Genomic DNA, 20341 nt, shown 5'->3' with positions numbered 1-20341 from the left:
GCAGGCAGGGGGAGGTGGTCAGGGGTCCCCAAAGGCAGCTGGCACCTCCATCTGGGGCCTGTGTTTTGGCAGCCCTGGGGTGGGTGGCCCCCTTTCCTCCTTGTTCTTTGGTCCCAGAGGAGGGTCCTGTGGCCTGACCAGGCTCTTGCTTTCCCTGTGCTCAGGCCTCAGAAGCCGCAGAAACATAGCCTCGGCATGGCTCAGCCAGCAGCTCCCTCCCTGACGCGGCCCTTCCTGGCAGAGGCCCCAACAGCACTGGTCCCGCACAGCCCCCTGCCTGGGGCCCTGTCAAGCATCCCTGGCCTGAAGCAGCCCCCGACGGCAAGCACAGGCCCGGAGCTGCTGCTGCTGCCTCCTTCCTCCTTCATGCCCTGCAGGGCGGCTGCACCAGCCAGGGTACATCCTCCACCACCAGGCCTGGGAACTGGGGCTCTCACTCTTTGGTCTGGCTTCTGGTGCTCTTTCTCATGCCACAGCTGTACTTGTTTCTGGAAAACCTTGGCACAGGGAGGCCACTCATCCATTTGACAAGCATAGGTAGCCACTGCACACCAGGTCCAAGTGCCACAGCAGTGAACAGCCAGCCAAGGGCCCTGCCATCCTGAAGCTTATATTCTAGTCAGAGACAAGCAAAGAAAAACCTCTGCCTGCAGGCCAGTAAAGTGGCTGCAGATCACGTAGGGTCCTGCAGGCCACGCTGAGAAGTAGCCTGGGATTTGAGAAGAGTAGGAAGTCGGTGAAGAGTTTTGGCAGGGAGCACCGTGTCAGGTTTCTGTGCAGGCTGTGGTCACCATGACCATGTGGTCCAGGCAAGCAGTACTGGTGGCCTGGGCTCAGTGGTTGCCACAGAGGAGACAGGTACTCTCTTGGAGGCAGACAAGGCAGGATATGCTCTGAGGGAGTTGCTGAGTAAGGGGAAGGAAGGAATCCAGGCTGATGGGGGCTGCTGGCTTGAGTAACTTGGGAAACAGAGTTCTTTGACTGGAAGAAGGAACTGGGGGTGGGGACTGGTTTGGGGTGAAGTGTCAAGAGTGTTTTGAACCAGGCTCTTGATGTCAAACTTGAGAGAAAGCAAACGTTGAGTCTGACCTTCAAGGAAGAGGTCAGGGCCAGATATTAAGAAGAATCCTCAGTACAGGCCGAAGGTAACCCCAGAGCCACTGCGGCCTCTAGGAGGAAAGTACAGGGGAAGGAGAGAGGGGATGAGGCTCCAAGCGGGGAGCCTGGGTGGGGATGGCCAGGGGGTGTGAGAGCTCAGTAATGGAAGTGACAGCTGCTCTAAGGCCACCAAAGCAGCTGGTTCCTGAAAGGGGATGAGGGGACAGGAAGGAAGCAATTCCTGTGGTGAGTTAGGCCTTGTGGGGCCACTTACCCTGGCTGGAATGGTTTGAATGTGGGTTTGAAAGGGTTTTGACGCCTGTCCGGTGATGGAAGGGGCAAGTCCACTCTCACCAGGAGAGGAGGGCATGGAGGGGGCTGTAGAGCAGTGGCCTGTTACTGACCACTTCTCACTGACGTCGAAGCTCAGCAAGGTCATGAGCTTAGAGCAAGGTGGGGGTGGAGGTTGGGTAAGGCAAGGCTAGGAACAGCTGCTCAGGCAGTGGAGGCGCGAGGTGGACTGTGGTGACACGGGGTGCTCCCTAGTTGCTTGTGGGACTTTCCCCTACAGTACCAGGCCCTGTGTGCAGAGGCAGGCTAGACACTGAATGAGCTGGCACAGCCAGTGCCTGGGAAGCCCAGCTTCTGCAGCTGGGGGCCTGGTCTTCCCCCACCCCTGCAGGGCAGGCAGTGACAAGGACTTGGTGTCCCCCTCCTCGGTTTCCTCCTAGCTTCCCTGCTCAGCATCCACCTTTCTTTCCTTTGCAGGTGTCAGCACAGCCAGCTACTCCTAGAGATAAGCCCCCGGTCCCCCCATCCCTGGCCAGTGTCCCTGACCACCATCTACTCCTTCCTGGGGACTTCTCAGCCACCAGGGCTGGGCCTGGGCTTTCAACTGCAGGTGTGTACCTGGGCCCTGTCAGGGCAGAAAGCACTCAGGCCACTCCCGGACCTGGGACTTGCCATTTATCCTGATCCCAGAGGGGAAAATGGTCTGAAACAAGCTTACTTCTGTCGCCATAGGCAGCCTGGATCTAGAGGCTGAACTTGAGGGGATCCAGCAGCAACTACTGCACTACCAGACCACCAAGCAGAACCTCTGGTGAGCCCTGCGAAACGCCCTGCGGCCCTGGCTACAGGAGCAGGTGTTGCCTGGAAAGGTGGGCGGGCAGTTCCACTTCCCCCAAGCCAGCTGCCAGGGTCCTGTGGGTGGTCTCGGTCTAGCCACGGAGAGGTGTGGGGAGCCCTCAGTGTGTGCTGTCCAGAAAGACCCCGTCTCCACCATGGCTCTCTACTCGGCTCGGTGCTGCTTAGGAGGGCCCAAGTCGTCAGCCTCACCTGTGCACAGAGGCCCTGCTTCCTATAGGGGGACGATAAAGTTGAGCAAAACTCTAAAAACCTGATGAGGCCATGTTGTCCCCAGTGACTAATTATAACACTGATATTAAAGGTGCAGAGAAGGGCCGGGCGCGATGGCTCACACCTGTAATCCCAGCACTTTTTGAGAGGCCGTGATCCGGGCAGATCACGGGGTCAGGAGTTCGAGACCAGCCTGGCCAATATGGTGAAACCCCCATCTCTACTAAAAATACAAAAATCAGCCGGGCATGGTGGTGCACGCATGTAGTCCCAACTACTTGGAAGGCTGAGGCAGAAGAATCGCTTCAACCTGGGAAGTGGAGGTTGCAGTGAGCTGAGATCGCGCCATTGCACTCCAGCCTGGGCAACACAGCAACACTCCATCTCAAAAAAAAAAAAAAAAGTGCAGAGGAGACAGGCCCGAGACCCAGCTGCACTCAGTGGTCTGGGGACCATCAACATGCAGCAGCCTCAGAGCTTCCAGGGCAGCAGACTGGTGCCTCATCCTTGGCTCTGCACAGGGGGAGAGAGACAAGGAGTGTGTTTTCGCCCAGGCCCACCTGAGTTGCTGTCTGCTGGGGAGGGCAGAGGAGACTGGGAGAGGAAAAAGAACAAGTGTTTGGCTCCCAAGCAGGGGCCTGCAGGTCAGGTCAGGGGCCCTACCAGACCACCTCTTTCCACCCGATACCCGCATCAGAATTAGCTGAGGTGCCTCTCCCTGAGCCGGATGGGGCTCTGCCAAGGACCCAGCCTGGCAGGCAGTGGGTATCTCCACCCCTCAGGTCCTGCCAGCGGCAAGCGAGCAGCCTGCGCAGGTGGCTGGAGCTGAGCAGAGAGGAGCCGGGGCCTGAGGACCAGGAAGTAGAACAGCAGGTGCAGAAAGAGCTGGAACAGGTGAGGCCCCAGGCCATCCCCAGGTGTCCCTGGGGACGCCCCGGGCTGTGCTCCTTCTCAGCCCTGCCTGTCCCTCCCTGGCCCCAGGTGGAAATGCAGATCCAGCAGCTGGCAGAGGAGCTCCAGGCTCAGCGCCAGCCCATTGGCGCCTGCGTTGCCCGCATCCAGGCCCTGCGGCAGGCCCTGTTCTAGCATGTTCGCCCCAGGAACGCGGGTGCTGGGCTGTCGGGGAGGCCTCAGGCCACCTCCAGGAACAGAACACAAAGTTATAAGTTTGATTTTTTTATTTCAAAATGTTTTGCAATTAAATGAATTACTGTTCAGAAGTCTCCCACTTTTCATACAAAAATACTGTGCTACTGATACAGTTGAAAAAATTCAATGATGTCTCTCCTGCAGGAGAAATTCACAGCATCCCCAGGGTCAACATGAAATCTGGCCCTGTCCCCACCACTGGGGGCTCCCCAGGCCCGCATTCCTGATAACTGGGACAGGTTTTCCAGGCACTGACCAACTATCCACTAAGGGTCCTCTGCCTCCAAGACACCCCCTGAATCAATAGCAGCAACTTTCCCATATTTCATGTAGGGATATGTGGAGGGGGACAGGAACTCTCCCATTTCCCCAGCCGGGCCTACCACCTGCCTGCCCTGTTCACTCTGGTGCCATGAGGCAGGTTCAGTGATTGATTGGTCTTGCCTGCTGCAGAGGACCTGGCCAGCTCCAGAAGGTCACTCATCAGGTACTGCAAAGGTCTGTATCATTAATCAGTGTCCTCAGAAGACACTGGCAGAGTCCAGGGTGATGCGTTCAGCCACAAGCACAAAGACCGCTTTTTCTAAAGAGCAGGATGAGGTGAATTTGGGAACGGAAAGCAGTTGTCACGAAGGCTGTGTGGCTCTGCTGGGGGAGAGGCATCCACAGTCTGTGCCAAGGAGGCACCTCACCCTGTGCAGCAGGAGCGTTAAGGCCAAAAAACAAAAGGGGCCAACAGAAAACAGCCCAGGTGATGGGGGGGAGGAGCAGCAAGAAAAAACGACAATCGAGACCATCTGAAGGTTCAGTCAGGAATGCAGGATCTCCCATCTATACAATGTTTAAAAAGATCCAAATGTGACTGAGATCATTCCAGCCTGCACTTTTTATTTGTAGGGAGAAGGAACGGGATAGGTTGCGGGCATGACGGGGGCTCTCACCACCTCTTGTCTGCACCTCTGGAACAGGTGGGAGCCGAATCATTCAAGTCCTACCTGGTCAGACTCCCACCCACCCTGAGGCAGGCCCTCACCTGGATGGCCTCATGGGCCTCCCTCTTCAAAAGACCCTCACTCTGTTTGGAAAAGATCCCTTAGCAGCCGTAATCAGGAAAGAGACTCTAGAGCGAGCCCAGGGCTTCCCCAAAGCGGATTTTCTGTCCTGTTTTCAGCTGGAAATTGAAGTCCTTGGGGGCCTCGAAGATGAGCACGATGGTGGAGCCCAGGTTGAACTCGCCCAGGTGCTCGCCCTTACGCATGGGGACGCCCTCTCTATTGGTGTGTGTCACGAAGCTGAAGTCGTTGTAGGAGCCCTTGCTGTGCCTTGGGCTGTTTGTGTGCAGGTCCTGTGGTGATAGGCTGGGGGTCAGCAGAGCCTGGGCCACCAACCGCACAGTGTCACCCCACTGGGTTGCTTGTCCCCACCACCACCCAACCCAGCTCCAAAAGGGAGGTGGGGATGGCACCTCAGGGCCAGGTGGGCCTGGTCTAGCCAGATCTCACACACAGCCTTGACACCTGCTGTGAACTGGGCCCAGGAAGGACAAGGAACAGTCGGGCCCAGTGGTCTCCATGCATGGTGCTGGGAGAGCGGCACCCGTGGGAGCCAAGGCCGTTGGTCACAAACTGACACCCAAAAAGGCAGCCCCTGGGGGTAGGGTGGGCAACAGACCTGCGAGTGCTGACCCCCTCATGCTGTAACCAGCATGAGCCACCCCGAACTCAACACTCCCTTTCTGTTCCCTCCTCACTCTCACCTTTGACCATGGTTCCTAGCAGAAGCCAGGTGCCAGGCAAGGAGGTTAATTCCCTCCATCTCTTCCAGCAGTGCAAGGAGGGAGGGAAGCCTCAGCTGGCTGGCCGGTGGAGCGGCCATTCTCAGGACAGCTGCTCAGCAGAGCCAGGCCTGACCAGAGATGTGGCCTCCCTAGAATTCGGTCCCAGCGCATCCGTCGCACAGCAGACAAGGCAGGTAGACCCAAGAGGTCTGGCCCTTGGGCTTTGGCAGGGCCTAGATCCTGCTTACCCGGTCAAAGTAGATGCGAATGGAGCCCACGTTGGTGGCCCCCACAGCTGTCAGTGAGAAGAAGCCGTGTTTCCAGTCCCCCATCAGGACCACCCGCTCGTTATGGCAGAAGAGCTCTTTGATCCAGCGAGCCATGCCAGGGTTCACTGACATCAGGGAGCCTGCAGAGGCAGGGAACGCTGCTACTCCCTGTCCAGAGCCCGGTGTGTCCACTCCAGGGCAGCCAAGACCCAAAGGGACTCATGGCCTATTGCCCTGATGTCATTCCAAATGCTGAGCCGACTGGGCCCCACAGTCCCCTGCCCCCAACCAGCCTGCATAAAGCAGTCAACTCCTGGCCTCAATGACCCTGATCTGGAGCCTGGTCCCCTGACACCAAGAAGCTGAGAGCCTCTATATGACGCCCACAGAGGCAGCTCCCCACCACACGCTGGCCCCGGGCTGACCTGGGAAGTGGCGCCGGTGGGACACAGTCCAGTCGGTGGGAGAGTGGAAGCAGTGGTAGTCCCCAGGGGCCAGGTAGATGACACAGTGATAGAGCTCATTCCCTTCCCGGGTGACCAGCTGGTTCTTGAAGGAGTCACACGAGGTGGCTGTGAAGTAGGAGCAGACGTGGGGGCCACCAACACAGTGAGCACCCAGCATGGAGCCCAAGTGCAGTCTGCACACGGATTCTCAGGGAGGCCCCACATGCCAGCCTCAGTTCCTTCCCCAGCATTCCCCTCCCTCCTGGTCCAGCCACACAGCAGCAGGGCTGCCCGGCCCCACCTGTGCAGTGACCCACCTGGTGGGAAGGGCAGGTCCTCTGTGCAGGTACGCAGGCCCAGGAACGACTCCAAGGAGTAGGTGACCCCCTTTACCTGCTCCACCTCGCAGTTCTTCACCTGCCCAAAGTTGAGGATCCTTCCATCCGATGGACTAATCTGGAAGGGCAGGAGAGGCTTGCTGCCAGGGAGAGCAGGGTCTCCTCCCCCCAGGAGACAGCCCCCACCTCCCCTAGTCATCCTGCCCCTTCCAGATACGCTGGAGACCGGGGGGCTGTGCTGGGGAGGCAGGAAAAAGTCCTGTTGCCTGCAGGAGGAAAGGGTCGGGCCTCACCACGCTGTGCAGGCCGCAGACAGGCCGGGCCTGCGGCTTCAGCTTGCGCCGGAAGAACTCGCTGAGGTTGCGGTAGTGATGCAGGTCCTCCACAGCAGCCTCTTTCATGTTCACCCCGAACGTCCAGATGTACAGGCTGTAGACGGGCCTGCGCAGCCAGTGTGGCAGCTCCACCTGATTGAGGCGACCCCAGGCCCGTGACAGCAAGCGCGTTGGCACTGACTTGTACAAAGCCACCTGCAGGCCACAGGGCAAGGGGCTGAGTTGACCACACTGCCCCAGTTCCAGAGAGCCCAAGCAGTGTCATTAGCCCAGCTCTCACTTCAGGGGAGAATCTGCACCCCATGGAGGACACAAGGGCCCAGGTGCCCCACGCTGCTTTTGTGATGTGGCTGTTTCTCACTGGGAACCAGACTGCACCTGCCAACTCCTGCCACACGGAGTGCTGGATTTACATACAACTCCAGTGGTTTTCGTCATTTCATGCAAAAGTCAAATGGCAACTGCTCCAGTCCCAGAATGGGAGACGGCCAGCAGTCTTACTTCTTAAAGTGGGGGTTGGAAACGGATCTGATCCTAACCACAGTGTGTGACCCTAGCCACGGTGACCCCAATATCACAGTGTGTGGAGAGGTGGTGGGCATCTTGCCCTTGGTCACTGCCCATATCCCAGACCACCAGAGAAAGGAGGAGGCTCCCAAGTGCATGGAACAAGTCTACAGCCCGAAGTGTGTCCCTCTGTCTTAACAGGGAGAAGGAGGATACCCTGAGCACCAACAGGGATTTTCAGATGCAGGTCTGCGATGTCACTGTTACCTGGGCCTGAGCTGCAGACACAGGGTCTGCAGCCCCCACAGGTCCAGCCAGCACTCTGAGGGCCTGGATGCAGCCAGTCTGAGAAGCCCAGCCCTGCTGAGCTCCACCTCGGCCCCACGGCAGCACTTGTGTTCAACGTTCTTTTTTTTTTTTTTTTTGAGACGGAATCTCGCTCTGTCGCCCAGGCTGGAGTGCAATGGCACGATCTCGGCTCACTGCAAGCTCCGCCTCCTGGGTTCACGCCATTCTCCTGCCTCAGCCTCTCCGAGTAGCTGGGACTACAGGCGCCCGCCACCACGCCCGGCTAACTTTTTTGTATTTTTAGTAGAGACGGGGTTTCACCGTGGTCTCGATCTCCTGACCTCGTGATCCGCCCGCCTCGGCCTCCCAAAGTGCTGGGATTACAGGCGTGAGCCACCGCGCCCGGCCCAACGTTCTACTGTGACTGAGTCAGGCCATAAAGCCGTCTGCACCTGGGGTTCCTCCCAGGAGGCAAAGGGAAGTCATCCCCTCAGGCCCCTCTGTTCTCTCTTCCTTCAGGGAAGCCTGGAGCACCTGAAGACAGACGATGGCCTGGGGACAGGCACTGGGTCCCACTAGATGGTCCCAGAGCTCTCCGGCAGGGCCAGGTACCCAGGAAGGGGCAGCCTCTTAAACTTCAGGTGCTGCTGCCGCTGTAGAAACTGCCTCTAATTGGTGGCTGCCACTTCTCTAAACACAACCAAGACACCAACTCCCCAAGGTGTAAAACTGATTTCATTCCAACTTTCAACACCTCTCCAAGGTAAGGTAAGCTCCCAGAGAGCTGCTCTTACCCCTCCCACCTCATGCCCAGTCACACAGAAGGGCTATGTGAGCCTAGGCTCTTCCCAGGCACAGGTGGGAGCCTGGGCTAATGTCCAGGGTGCCTCAGTGCCCCTGAGCTCTGATGACACCCACGTGACTGTCAAAGGCCCAGGAACAGGGTTTCCTCCTTGGGGTCAACCTGCCTGGGAAGCCAAGGGCAAGAGCAAGCCCTCTAGGGAACAGGAGAGGACAAGCCAGTTCCCTTGCCCATTCCTGAGGCACACCTCTGGGTTCCTTAAGGGTGTCCTCACCCTAAGGGACCCAAACAGGATCCATCCTTCCTGAACCACCCCTTTGACATCTCGGAATTAATTTGGCTTCTGCTCAAAATCACCTATAAGCTCTTTTTTGCCTGAACACAGAAAAGTCAGAGACAGACACCATTTTCTGAATCCCCAGACTGGGTTCCTTCCAGAACCGGAGCCCCAAATGGCAGACACAAGGCAGGCTAGGGGAGCGGGCAGGGCACGACATGCCCTCGCAGTCACTTCCGCGGCCCAGGTAGTGGCCTTCTCAAAAGCTGCCTTGGCCTTGCCCACCAATGAACCTTCCGACCCAGACCCACTGAAGATGTAGCAGTGACTTCTGCTTCTGACAGCTCGCCACCGCCTCAGTCTCTCCTGCACCCCAACCTCAGGCCTGCCCGGAGGGGAGGTCCGGGCCACAGGGGCCTGTGCATACTTACCCTGCTTACAGGCCTCCATCCCACCCGGCTGAGGGGTCTGAGGGCGCCGAAGGGCAGGAGGTAGTAGAGGACGGTCAAGGGCCAGGAGCGCAGTTTCAGAGCGGGTCTGGACATGCAGCTCAGCTGCCCCAGCCTCCGCCTCAGGGCCAGCTGGGGGAAGTGCAACCTGCAGGGCACAGGTCCATGCACAGCCAGGTCAGTGGCCAGGCTCTGGGTGGGACCCAGGAGGCTGCCACCTGCACCCAGGGCAGGATTCCTCCTGTCTACCCACCACTGGCAAGCTGCCTCTCCATGGGGGTGATGGAGCCCAGCAAGCACTGGCTGTGCCCCCTTGTCCCAACCCCATTCTGAGTCGGGCTTGGCTGCCCCTGGCTAGCGGACTCATTTCCCAGGCTCTCCCACCCGCCAGCCAGCTGGGGAGGACTGCGAATGTGGGGGCAGCTGCAAGAGGAGAGTCAGGCCCAGCTGCGGGGCACCTCTCAGCCGCAGCAGCTCCCAGCAAGGGCCTCCAGACCCAAGCACCTGGGCCCAGGGAGGGCAGAGCAGGGTGAAGGGCCTGCCTCACATCCCTCAGCCTCCACAGCCCAGGGGAGTGGGCCCCAGGGGCCAGCTCTGCCACACAGGCACTGGCACGGCAGCACATAGCACTGAGGAGCTACGACCCAGCCAGCTGGGTAACCATTTGCTGAGTCTTCCGCTACCATCCTTTGCAGGATCTGGGATATTCTTTTCATGGTTCCAGGCCCCCTCTTTCCTCATCTGCTAAATTACGGGGCCAACGCCAGACAAGATCTCAAAGGGAGCATTTACACCCCGCCTACCACCACCACACAGCTACAGCTCCATCCATCTGCATGGTCTTTCTATAACAGGCCAGGTTCTGAAAACCCATCCACAGGATTGTGAACAAAACCTCCCCACCACAAGCTCTCAAGCCACCTGCCTGCTCTGCTGGGGCTGCACACACACACACCCATCCCAAGCCCCTCCTTTCAGCAAAGGTGGACACACACACACACACCCACTCACCCACCCAAGCTCCTCCTTTCTGCATCCAGCCTCTCCCCACCCTCCCAGCACAAATGCAGGGCACTCAGCAGGGGCTCAGCTTCACCAGAGCCGCAGAGGCTGGATGGGCCTTTCCACCACAACCCTGGCCTCCTGAGCCTAAACAAGGCCCACCCCACCCTGTCTGTGCCTAGGCCTAGCAAATGCTCCTGAGGCCCTAGGTAGCCAGCAGGAGACCACACTGCCATCCACTCAGAACGTCCCCAGGCCTCAGTTTCCTCATGTGCAAAGTAACTGCATTTGGCTAATCTACGGCTGCCATCTGGGACTGTGCTCTCAAGAGAAGCTGAGTCCTCTCTCCCAGTTGCTGAGCAAACCAAGGAACAAAGCGGCATCTCAGCTGACAGCAGCAGAGCAGACGGACAGGCGAACCAGCGGCGAACCCCACTCAGGCTCAGGCTCAGAGGCGGCTGCATCTACGCAGCTCTTGCGTGCCTGCTTTCTCTCCCATCCCACCCCGGTGTATTTTTAAAAGGTCCAGGAAGGTCACAGGGGCCAAGCAAAGACAAATCACTGCTCCCCTCTGGCTTCGCCACCTGCCTCACTCACTGCAGAAGAGCAGGGACCAATCGGGAAGAGCTACATCCCTGCCGCGGGCAGGAAGGGGAATGGGGAAGCCTCTCTCCCAGGTGCGGTGCAGAGGCAAGGGTCTGGGCCGGGAGGAGGGGGCCTGGGAGCACCAGGGTAGGGAAGATCGCAAGCATGAGGTCTGAAGCTCGCTGGCAGCCTCCCCCTGCTGGGCCCTCCTCGTGGTTAGAACCAAAGATACCTGAAGCGGGCTCTCCGACTCAGGGCGCTCAGGCCCCCCAGGCCGGGCTCCTCCAGCCTTGGGGGCTGACCACCAGTCCCCTTGCCACCACCTCTACTGCGAGGCCGCTGGATGTGAACTCTGACCTTCCGGAGGTCGTGGCGGGGAACCGTGGGGTTAGGGCGCGGTGGGCAGCATCTCACCATTTCGCCGCGCGGAGCTCTGGTCCTCGCCGCGCCTCTGACTGACACATCATGGGCCGGCACAGGGAGGGCGGGGCGAGGCTCACTCGATCACTCCCTTTGTTTTCCTCTTTCCTCCCCTTCCCCCGAGCCAAAGGATCTCCTGTGCTGTCACTGCTCCAGGGCGTCTGCCTCTGCAAGGCCAGTTGGTGGCGCCGCTTCCTGGGTTTGGTTCAGTCTCGGTGGCTCACAGGGTGCAGAATAGAGGGTCAGGGCTATTGCAGACAGACAGGCACTGGTCACACACCTGCTCAGGTCACCTGCTCAGGGCTCGCAGCCCAGTGCAAAAGCCCCTGCACTGAAGCCCACTGTCCCCAGTCCTGGCCACCTGCCCTGTCCCTGCTACCCAGGGCTGAGCCAGCCTGCACTGCTCATCCTCTTCTTCAGCTGGCCTGGGAGGCAGCAGGGGGCAAGGCCCTCTGGCTGCCTGGTCCAGTAAGCCATGACAGGGAGGGGACCAGCCACTGCTGCCAGGGCTTTCAGGCCCCACTCGGCTCCAAACGCACAAAGTGAGAACTTGAGCCCCGTGCTCCAGGCCCAGGCCCGGCACAGCGTCAGCCGGTCTGCAGCTTGGCTCCTCCCTTGCCAGGACCTGACCCATTTTCAATTCAGTTTACAAAGTAGCATCTGAGGAATTAGATGAGCGGGAAGCCACGAGAGGTGCCCTGGTGAGAACCTGGCATCTTACCTGCTCTGGCTCTCTCCTCACCCCTCCTGGCCTTGACTCCCTGTCAACACACACACAAAATACCCAGCTCCCTGCTCCAGGCCTCCTCAGAAGCTGTGCATGTGGGGAAAACCAGCCTGGGGCTGGGAACAGGCCAGGACTGCAGCACAAACCAGTTCCACTCCCATTTTTCCATCTTTGCTTCAGAAAAGCACTTTGGCCAGGGCCCCGGCCTGACTATCTGGGAGGACATGTCCGGCCCCTACAAAGCCTCTCCGCGTTGGCCTGCACAGATAGCAGAAGGAAGAGCAAACATGCCGAAGGTGTGCTATCTCAGCCCAGGCAATCAAGGCCCTCCAGGATATGGGCTGACAGGGGGCCCACCCCTCCCGTCCTTCACCCCCAGCCACTGCCCAGGAAGGGGGCAGGCACCTGTCATCATCCTTAGATGATGAAATGTGGCCCCAAGAGCTGCCGCCTAAAGCAAAGAATAGGCCAGGTATGGCCAGCCCACTGTGAGGCCTAACTCAGACATCACTGTGGTTGCGCGCGGTCGAACATCTGACGCCCTGGCAAACCCTCCTCAGCCACAGAGGTGAAGATTCCGCCCGGGCACCTGCCTGCAAGAGTCACTGAAGCCCCGGGTATGGGATTCAGTGGCTTCTTGGAGCCAGGACAATAAGGTGACTAAGGTCGGACACAAGCGTGGATTTCTCCCCCTGATCCAGGCAGTGGCTGGGGCTGGTCCAGGCCCCTCTCCTAAATGAGTGATGGGGACAGCTCACTGCAGGTGGGTCAGGCAGGAGGGCACCTACCCACCAGCAAACAGCTACACACCAGCATCCTCCCTCGGGAAGATGCCTGCACCAGGAGATCGGCACAGGCACAAGAGGCCCATCCCATCTTGAGGCCTAGGCCCAGGCCCACAGACAGCCCCAGGGTCCAGGCCTCCAAGGCCATGTCACTCCAATCACTCTGCCAACATACTGAGCAAACGCCCCACCCTCCCTGGCCCACCAGGCTGTATGCTGGCCTCCTGCCAGCTGCCAGGGAAACAGAAGGGTGATAGCAGTCAGGGGTGCGCCTGGTGCCTGGTTCCAAAGGGGAAGCTCTTTCCCCGGTCTAGAGTGCAGGCTTGGAGCTGAGCTCACAGCCAGGATTCAGAGGGAGGCAAGCGTGGCCTTGAGGGGAGGCAGAGAGGAGGGGCCTTGGGGAGCCCGAGCCTCCTGCCAGTTTTCCTCACTGACCTACCATGTGGGACAGGGACCACCACAGCCCTGAATGTATCAGAAAGACATGAACCCAGATAAACCCAGCTCGGCCAAAAACCTTGGGTTCTCAAAGCAGGTTCCCCTGTGAGCCTTGGCATTTCATTCTCCCATGGTGATGTGAGGGGCTGGGTCTGGCCTCCAGTCTCAGAGGGGGCCCTACTGAGGAATCAAGGCACATGAGGCCAGGGGCCAGGTTAGATGCCTATCAGGGAAAGGTGAGCCCTGGAGAGACTAAGAACCATCCTGAGAAGCCAGGCTGGGGCACCGCACCTGCTGGTGAGCCCAGTGAGGGCAGGGGGTCCTTGCGCATTTAGATCCTTGTCTTTATCACTGTTCTGCCTCTTCTAAAACAGGCCCTGAGACCAGGGTGTCAGTGCCTCCAAATCACCACCTGTGGGCCCCAAAAGATCGCCAGAGAGGAAAATGAATCCAGCTTTGCCCCAGGACACAGGCTGAGCACCATCTGTCCCTCTCAGGGCTGCAGGATGGAGGGAAGGGGTGCCTAGAGGTTGCTGCCTTCTTGCTTCCCAAGGCCAAGCCACCTCCTCGGCCAGCAGTGTTTCTGGCCTCCCCATTTCAGAGCCTGGCTTGCCCTCTGCCTATGACAGCCCTGGAACCCCAAGCCAAAGATTTCATCCTCTCTGGCTGTCTTGAGGTGACATGAGGTGGGAGCCTCAGGCCCTGGATGAGGAGCTTGCAAGAAGGGTACCCAGAATGGAGGAAGCACTGACACCTTCCCTCCCTTCTAAGCCTCAAAGACATTCTGTGGAGAAGAGTTTAGGGTTGTGACCAATAGGACTTTAATGTCATTACATGGCCTAAGGGCCAGTCACCCACAACATGAGAACTCAGAGGGCTTTGTGGCTGGTGACAACCTGGTCACTGCAATCCTGGCTGCCTTCCTCTACGTCTGCCCTGAGAGCAGGGAAAGGCCTTGGCAAGTCACAGGTAGTCTCTCTAAGTCTTGGTTTGTACATCTGGAAAATGGGAAAGGAAATTCCTCCTGGCCACCCCCTTGAGGCTCAGAGCACAGCTGCAACCATGGCCCAGAACAACTGCTCAGAAACCCCACTTCCACCTAGGAGCGTGACGCAGCCTCAGACCTGGCTTCCAACACCTCACCCCTCTTTCCAAAAAGTCAACCTCACACTCTGATGGGGGCAGGGGTTTCCACCACAGGAAAGACTAAATAAGAGGGGCTTAGGTGGCAGTTCTAAAACAGGAACCCAAACTTGCGGGGAGTGACTGGCCCTGTGAATAGGAGGCAGTGGCTGATAGGACCGTATGGAGGGTAGGGGACACCTTTGTCAGGACATGCTGTTTTGGGGATCCATACCAGAGCAGTAAGGCAATGTCCCCACCCATCCCTCACCAACCAGGGTAAAGACCACAACACCTGCCCCCCAGTGGAATGGAACATTCCAACTGAAGTTGATGAATGGACCCAGGCCAGGCAGCAGTTACTACAGGTTGGGTTGGGGCCTGCAAGACTGTTGTGCATGCGGGGGAGGTGCATGTAGGTGCAAGTGTGTGTGCATGGAGGATACGTGTGCAGGTGCAAAGGTATGTGCATGCAGGGGTGCGTGTATAGGTGCGAGGGTGTGTGCGTGGGGGTGTGTGGTGTAGGTGTGAATGTGTGTAGGGGGTGTGTGCGTAGGTGTGAGGTTATGTGCATGGAGGGGGTGTGCACGGGTGCAAGGTGTGTGCATGTAGGGGGCATGTGCGTAGGTGTGAGGGTGTGTGTATATAGGGGTGTGTGTAGGTGCGAGGGTGTGTGTGTGGGGTGTGTGTAGGTGAGGGGGTGCCTGTAGGGGTGTGTGTAGGTGAGGAGGTGTGTGCCTGTAGGGGGCGCGTGTGTGTAGGGGTGTGTGTAGGTGGAGGGGGTGTGTGTGCATGTAGGGGGCATGTGCGTAGGTGTGAGGGTGTGTGCATATAGGGGTGTGTGTGGGGTGTGTGTGTAGGTGAGGGAGTGCCTGTAGGGGTGTGTGTAGGTGAGGAGGTGTGTGCCTGTAGGGGGCGCATGTGTGTAGGGGTGTGTGTAGGTGCAGGGGGTGTGTGTGCATGTAGGGGGTGTGTGTAGGTGAGGGGGTGTGTGTAGGTAGGGGGTGTGTGCGTGAGGGTATGTGTGTAGGTGCGGGGGTGTGTGTGTGTAGGGGTATGCGTGTATACGCCTACACTCCTGGCTCCTGGTGGATTCTGGTTCAAGCCTTAGCAAGGCGGAGCAGGCAGTGAGGGATATGGCACTGTCACCTGCAGTCTGCAGCCCCCAGCCAGCTCTGCCGGAGTATATGTAGCCTTGCAGCTTGTGTGTTCAACCAGGGACTCTGAGAACTGGCTCCTGCTATCTGATGGGAAGCGCCTGGAACGCCAGGACCACCCCTCTTGAAGCCTCAGCAGAAACCTCCAGGGCCCCAAATCCTGTGTCCAGTGGCCTGACTGAGGGCCATGCACTCCCCCTGGGGGGCGAGGGTGGGGGCAAGGGGCTGACTTTCTCCCTAGCTCGGCTGACGCCTGGCCACCAGGCAGCGGCGTGCGTCTAGTGGGGCGACAACCCTGCCTTCCCTGCATTCTTAAGCTAGAAGCAGGCAAACTTCCCAAGTAGGGGACGGGGAAAATGGTCCTCCCTGGGCGACATGGACCAGAGTCAGTGGCAGGCAGCCCAGGAGGCCCTGGGAAGAGGGCAGGCAGGACTCGCAGGGGTCTATCCTAGCCGCCCAAAGACAGGGAACCTCCTCTCAGACAACTCTGGGCGCTGAGGGGAACCGGCTCTGGGCAAAGGCAGCAAGCCGGCCACCCACTCCCTGGCCCTCGGGCGCTGCCCTCTTCCCCAGGCGCCCTGTCCCCAGGCCCTCCGGCAGCACCGAGGAGACGGAGCTCTCAGGGCCGGAGGCGCCCCAGCCCGGGCCCTGCCAATGCCAGCCGGCACCCCCTCACTTCCCGCAGCCGCCTCACTGCAGGCACCCCCTCACTTCCCCTCACTTCCCGCGGCCGCCTCACTGCAGGCACCCCCTCACTTCCCCTCACTTCCCGCGGCCGCCTCACTTCCCGTACCCGCGCCCGGCAGGAGATAAGATGTGGAGGAAGTGAGCTCACGTAGCCCGGGCCGTGCCCACGTGGGGACGGAAAAAAAGCCCACGACTCGCTCAACCCTGTCCGCGGGGCTCCTCAGGCCGGGGCCGCGTCGTTGCAGCTGGGACAGCCCACCTGCGACCGAAGGCGCTAGAAGGGCAACCCCACCCGGCACTGGCCCTCTGAGCGGGCAGGGTGGGGCGCCTCCCTGAGAAGTCACCTGGGGCTCCCGGCAGGGCCGGCTCCGCTCACTCACCCGCAGGTAGCTCCAGCTTCAGGGCTCCGACTCCCTAGGGGCGCTCCTGGAGCCCGGAAGCCTTGGGGCGAGTGGGCGGGGCTCGGGCTCCAGCCACTCAGACTACCAGGGGCAGGGGCAGGAGGCCGACCCCAGCCACCCTTAAAGCTGTCGCCCCCTCTGAGCCCCAGTCCTGCTGGGCCGCCCGCCCAACCCGCGGGCCCCTTTAAGAGGAGGGGCCAAGGCCAGGGAGAAGGGGAAGGGCAGCAGACACCAGCTCTGCTTGGTCACTGTCACGTGAGGACCCCATTCAACCAGCAAGGTGGGCCCGGCTGCTCCCAAGGGATGCCTCCTGTCTGTCCTCAGTCTGTCCGCTGGTCTGTGTGCCGCCTGTCTGCAGCCCGTGGCTGGCCTCCCAAAGCAGCTGCCTCCCCTCACGACCCGCCACCCAACACTAGGCAGACTCAGGACCCCACGTGCTGCTGACCTCACTGAGGACCAGCTTCTTCACTGGACTGAACAGAAAGCCACCCCTGCTAGCCCTAGGAAGCTCCAGAGAATGCAAAATCCTTGATCCTTCCCGCATACCATCTTGAAGCTACAAGGCTGCTCCCACCCCAGACCTTCTGCCCTCCAGGCACGCACAGCCCTGACATACAGAATGCCCTGACGCCAAAACTGATGTAGACCAGTGAACAAGGGCAGCCATAAACAAGGTCCGACCACCCCAGCCTAGAGCACACAGGCCTCCCTGCTTCACTGCTAGGATGCAGAGCCCATGGGATGGATGATGCATGCTGTCTTCCCACCCCACTAGATCGGAGGGGCCCTAGTCTGTGGGTTGGCAGCCCACCCCATACCCACATGGTGCCAGGCACCCAACAAGCACTCAGCCTACATGGGATCAGACCAATCAGCTTAATGCTTTTAGGGGAGGGGAATGGTCTGAGAGGGATCACCATTCAACCAAAGAAAGGGTGTGGCATTAAGTAGCCTTGTTCACATCTGTGGGAGCAACTGAGCACACCCATCCCCTATTCAATGGTGAGATGGCCCTGGAAGTCTCAGTCTCCTCATTCTGAGCCACTGAACAGAATACAATTCCAGCAGCTTCTCACCACTGAGATCTTCATTTCTAAAACAACTAAGGTTTGGGGCCAGGCATGGTGGCTCATGCCTGTGATCCTAGCACTTTGAGAGGCCAAGGTGGGAGGATCACTTAAGCTCAGGAGTTCGAGACCAGCCTGGACAACATACTGAGACCTCTTTCTTTTTTTAAACCAAAAAGAAAGAAAGAATTAAGGTTTGGAACAGGAGGAGAGGGTCTGTAGGGCTTGTGGAGAAATAGGGCGGGGGGCCACGCCTGGAATAGGACATAAGGGTGTGTAGTCACAGCCTCATACACCTGTCATCCTTACCTGGATCCAGCCCAAGCAAGTGCCACATGACAAGCCACAGCCCTGGGATGCAGCAGGGGGAAGAAGACAGAGTCCTCCTCCATGGATTTCCATGTTCTTCCATACCTACAATGCACCCATGGGAACAGGGAGGCAGGGGTGAACAAGGCACAGTGCCACCCCTAAGGGCCTCAGAATGTGGTACAGGGGTGGCAGATACCTTATACAAAGCTTCTCCTAATACTCTCCTGTCCAGACATCACTACAGGAGGTCCTCAAATAGTGTCATCCATAACATTGATGAGAAAAAAAATCTATTCCAGCCAGGGCTACTGTCTGTGTGGAGTGTGCACGTTCTCCCCATGTCTGCACAGGTGTTCTCTTGAGTACCCTAGTTTCCTCCACATCCCAAAGCCGTGCACATTAGGCTCACTGTTGTGTCTAAATGGTCCCAGCCTAAGTGAGTGTGGGTGTGGGTGCACCCTGCCATGGGAAGGCATCCCATCCAGGACTGGTTTCTGCCTTGTGCCCTGAGCTGCCTGGATAGGGGACCACCTGCAACCCTGGAGTAATTAGGTAAATAATTATCTAACTTTTTATTAATCATCCATAAATGCATGCATAGCTCACATTTCAATGGTTAATATTAGAAATGTTTGGGGTCTTTAAAAGTTCGGTAATGTTTTTGTGGTTAGAAACATCCACAGGAACTTAACTCTTGCTTCTGTCAATCAGCCTATGGTAAAACTGGTTTCATTCTATGTTTTGCTTAAAAGTGAAGATCCCAAGAACCTATCATCAAGATTGAGAACTTACTGTAACTGATCCCAGCATTCTCAGAGCCCCAAAGAAACTTCAGATCCCTTCTCACCTCAGAGCTCCAAGGAAACACCACATGACATGGGGTAAAATGCAATTAAAGCACAGAAAAATGTTGATGCAGAATCCTGGCCGCCACCAACTTCCAGGACTGGAAAGACTCTGGAAGACCATCCTGGCCTCCTCAAAGCCTCTAGTACTTACAGACTAGACCACACAGGTCCCTGGGGACGGAACAAAACTGAGCCCCAGTTAGACTAGGGGAGAAAGGTCTATAGAGAAAAGACCAGCTTCTGCACACATTCTACCTCCCATGTGCTGAGAGATCTCTGGGACTCCCACACTCTTCCCTGTAGAATGGCCAGCTCTGCTGCACTGCGTCCACCGGCATTGCTTTTTAGCCATTCTAAGCCTCTAAGGCAGATGGGTGTTTAAAAACCCATAAACCGCCAGGCGCAGTGGCTCATGCCTGTAATCCCAGCACTTTGGGAGGCCAAGGCGGGCGGATCACGAGGTCAGGAGATCGAGACCATCCTGGCTAACACGGTGAAACTCCATCTCTACTAAAAATACAAAAAATTGTCTAGGCATGGTGGCGGGCGCCTGTAGTCGGGAGGCTGAGGCAGGAGAATGGCGTGAACCCAGGAGGCGGAGCTTGCAGTGAGCTGAGATCGTACCACAGCACTCCAGCCTGGGCGACAGAGCGAGACTCCGTCTCAAAAAACAAACAAACAAACAAACAAAACCTGTAAACCAGCCCACAAGTTGGCCAAGATTAGCACGCCCCCACCTTCCAACCAGACCTCCACCACACATATTTTCAGTGGGGAAATGCCTCTGGATTTTGAACAATCACTTACAAGTGAATTTCCATTAGGGAAAAAAAAATTGTCTGGAAATTGACTTTCCTACCTTGTATTTATTTCCTTCAGGCCATGGAGTCCTTTATTTCCACGCCTCCCACTCTGTTAGGAATCCCTTGGGTGGGAGTGCCACCTAGTGCCATTGTTGAGGCTCTGCAGGCTCTCAGGCCACCTGCAGATGGAGGCCTCCCTGCCTCAGTCAACCCACCTGTATTCTCTGCCAGGTCCCAGCTGTGTGAATTTCATGCACTACTTCTAGGGGGATGCCCTGTGCCAGGGAACAGAAGGTAGCTGCGGAACAGGGGTGGCAGATGTCCTCAGCTAATTCTCATTTCCTGGCTCTTGGCTAATTCTCATTCCCTAGGGGCTGGCAGAGGCCCCTCAAGGAAGATGGCTGGTGTCTTAAGGGCTAGTACAAGAAACCACAGGCAGGCATCAGCCTCCCAGACATCTGGGCAGAGAGGCCTGGCAAGCACAAAGTGCCTTCAGGCTATTTCTCTACACACCAGATTCTCCTATCCCTGCCCAACTCCCCACTCAACTTTGAGAATCGTTTCTGGCAGTCCCACTATCCTGCAAGATGTCCCGGATACCCCTGGCACATTCAGAGCCCCACCAGTAGCTCCCCAAGGGCCCTGCCCAGGCACTGAGGAAGGGCAGACTGGGGTGGAATTAAGAAAAAGTGCTTTAGGCCAGATGTGGTGACTTAGTGTCTGCAATCCCAGCACTTTGGGAGGTCAAGGTGGGCAGATCACCTGAGGTCAGGAGTCCAACACCAGCCTGGCCAACATGGTGAAACCCCATCTCTACTAAACATACAAAAATTAGCCAGGTGTGGTGGTGCACGCCTGTAATCCCAGCTACTCGGGAGGCTGAGGTGGGAGAA

General features: G+C 58.1%; 2 protein-coding genes across 59 annotated transcripts in view; one reads left to right on the top strand and one right to left on the bottom strand.

The window, feature by feature from the left end:
* SFI1 (SFI1 centrin binding protein) overlaps window positions 1–3677 on the top strand; it is a 132192-nt gene extending 128515 nt beyond the window's left edge. For 38 of the 42 annotated variants that reach the window (XM_055251589.2, XM_063623504.1, XM_063623499.1 and 35 more), the window contains 5 exons: window positions 165–396; window positions 1867–1999; window positions 2122–2200; window positions 3240–3351; window positions 3439–3677. In XM_055251589.2, coding sequence (XP_055107564.2) covers window positions 165–396; window positions 1867–1999; window positions 2122–2200; window positions 3240–3351; window positions 3439–3543 — 661 coding nt within the window. In that variant the 3' untranslated portion in view covers window positions 3544–3677. The other 4 variants (XR_010117150.1, XM_055251600.2, XR_010117152.1 and 1 more) reach the window with 4 other exon arrangements.
* PISD (phosphatidylserine decarboxylase) overlaps window positions 3621–20341 on the bottom strand; it is a 41429-nt gene continuing 24708 nt past the window's right edge. For 3 of the 17 annotated variants that reach the window (XM_063623597.1, XM_063623596.1, XM_055251620.2), the window contains 5 exons: window positions 6730–6966; window positions 6416–6554; window positions 6078–6224; window positions 5632–5792; window positions 3621–4951 (listed from right to left, as the gene is read on the bottom strand). In XM_063623597.1, the coding sequence (XP_063479667.1) occupies window positions 4727–4951; window positions 5632–5792; window positions 6078–6224; window positions 6416–6554; window positions 6730–6966 (909 nt within the window). In that variant the 3' untranslated portion in view covers window positions 3621–4726. Of the gene's footprint in view, window positions 4952–5631; window positions 5793–6077; window positions 6225–6415; window positions 6555–6729; window positions 6967–9076; window positions 9243–10913; window positions 11350–13342; window positions 13673–16123; window positions 16764–17794; window positions 17900–20341 lie in introns of those variants that run through there. The other 14 variants (XM_055251618.2, XM_055251615.2, XM_063623595.1 and 11 more) reach the window with 12 other exon arrangements.

Source organism: Symphalangus syndactylus, chromosome 18, assembly GCF_028878055.3.
Source record: "Symphalangus syndactylus isolate Jambi chromosome 18, NHGRI_mSymSyn1-v2.1_pri, whole genome shotgun sequence".
NCBI classification, from domain to species: Eukaryota; Metazoa; Chordata; class Mammalia; order Primates; family Hylobatidae; genus Symphalangus; species Symphalangus syndactylus.
The sequence above is the reverse complement of the archived record's forward strand: the minus strand, read 5'-3'. Positions and strand labels throughout refer to the sequence as shown.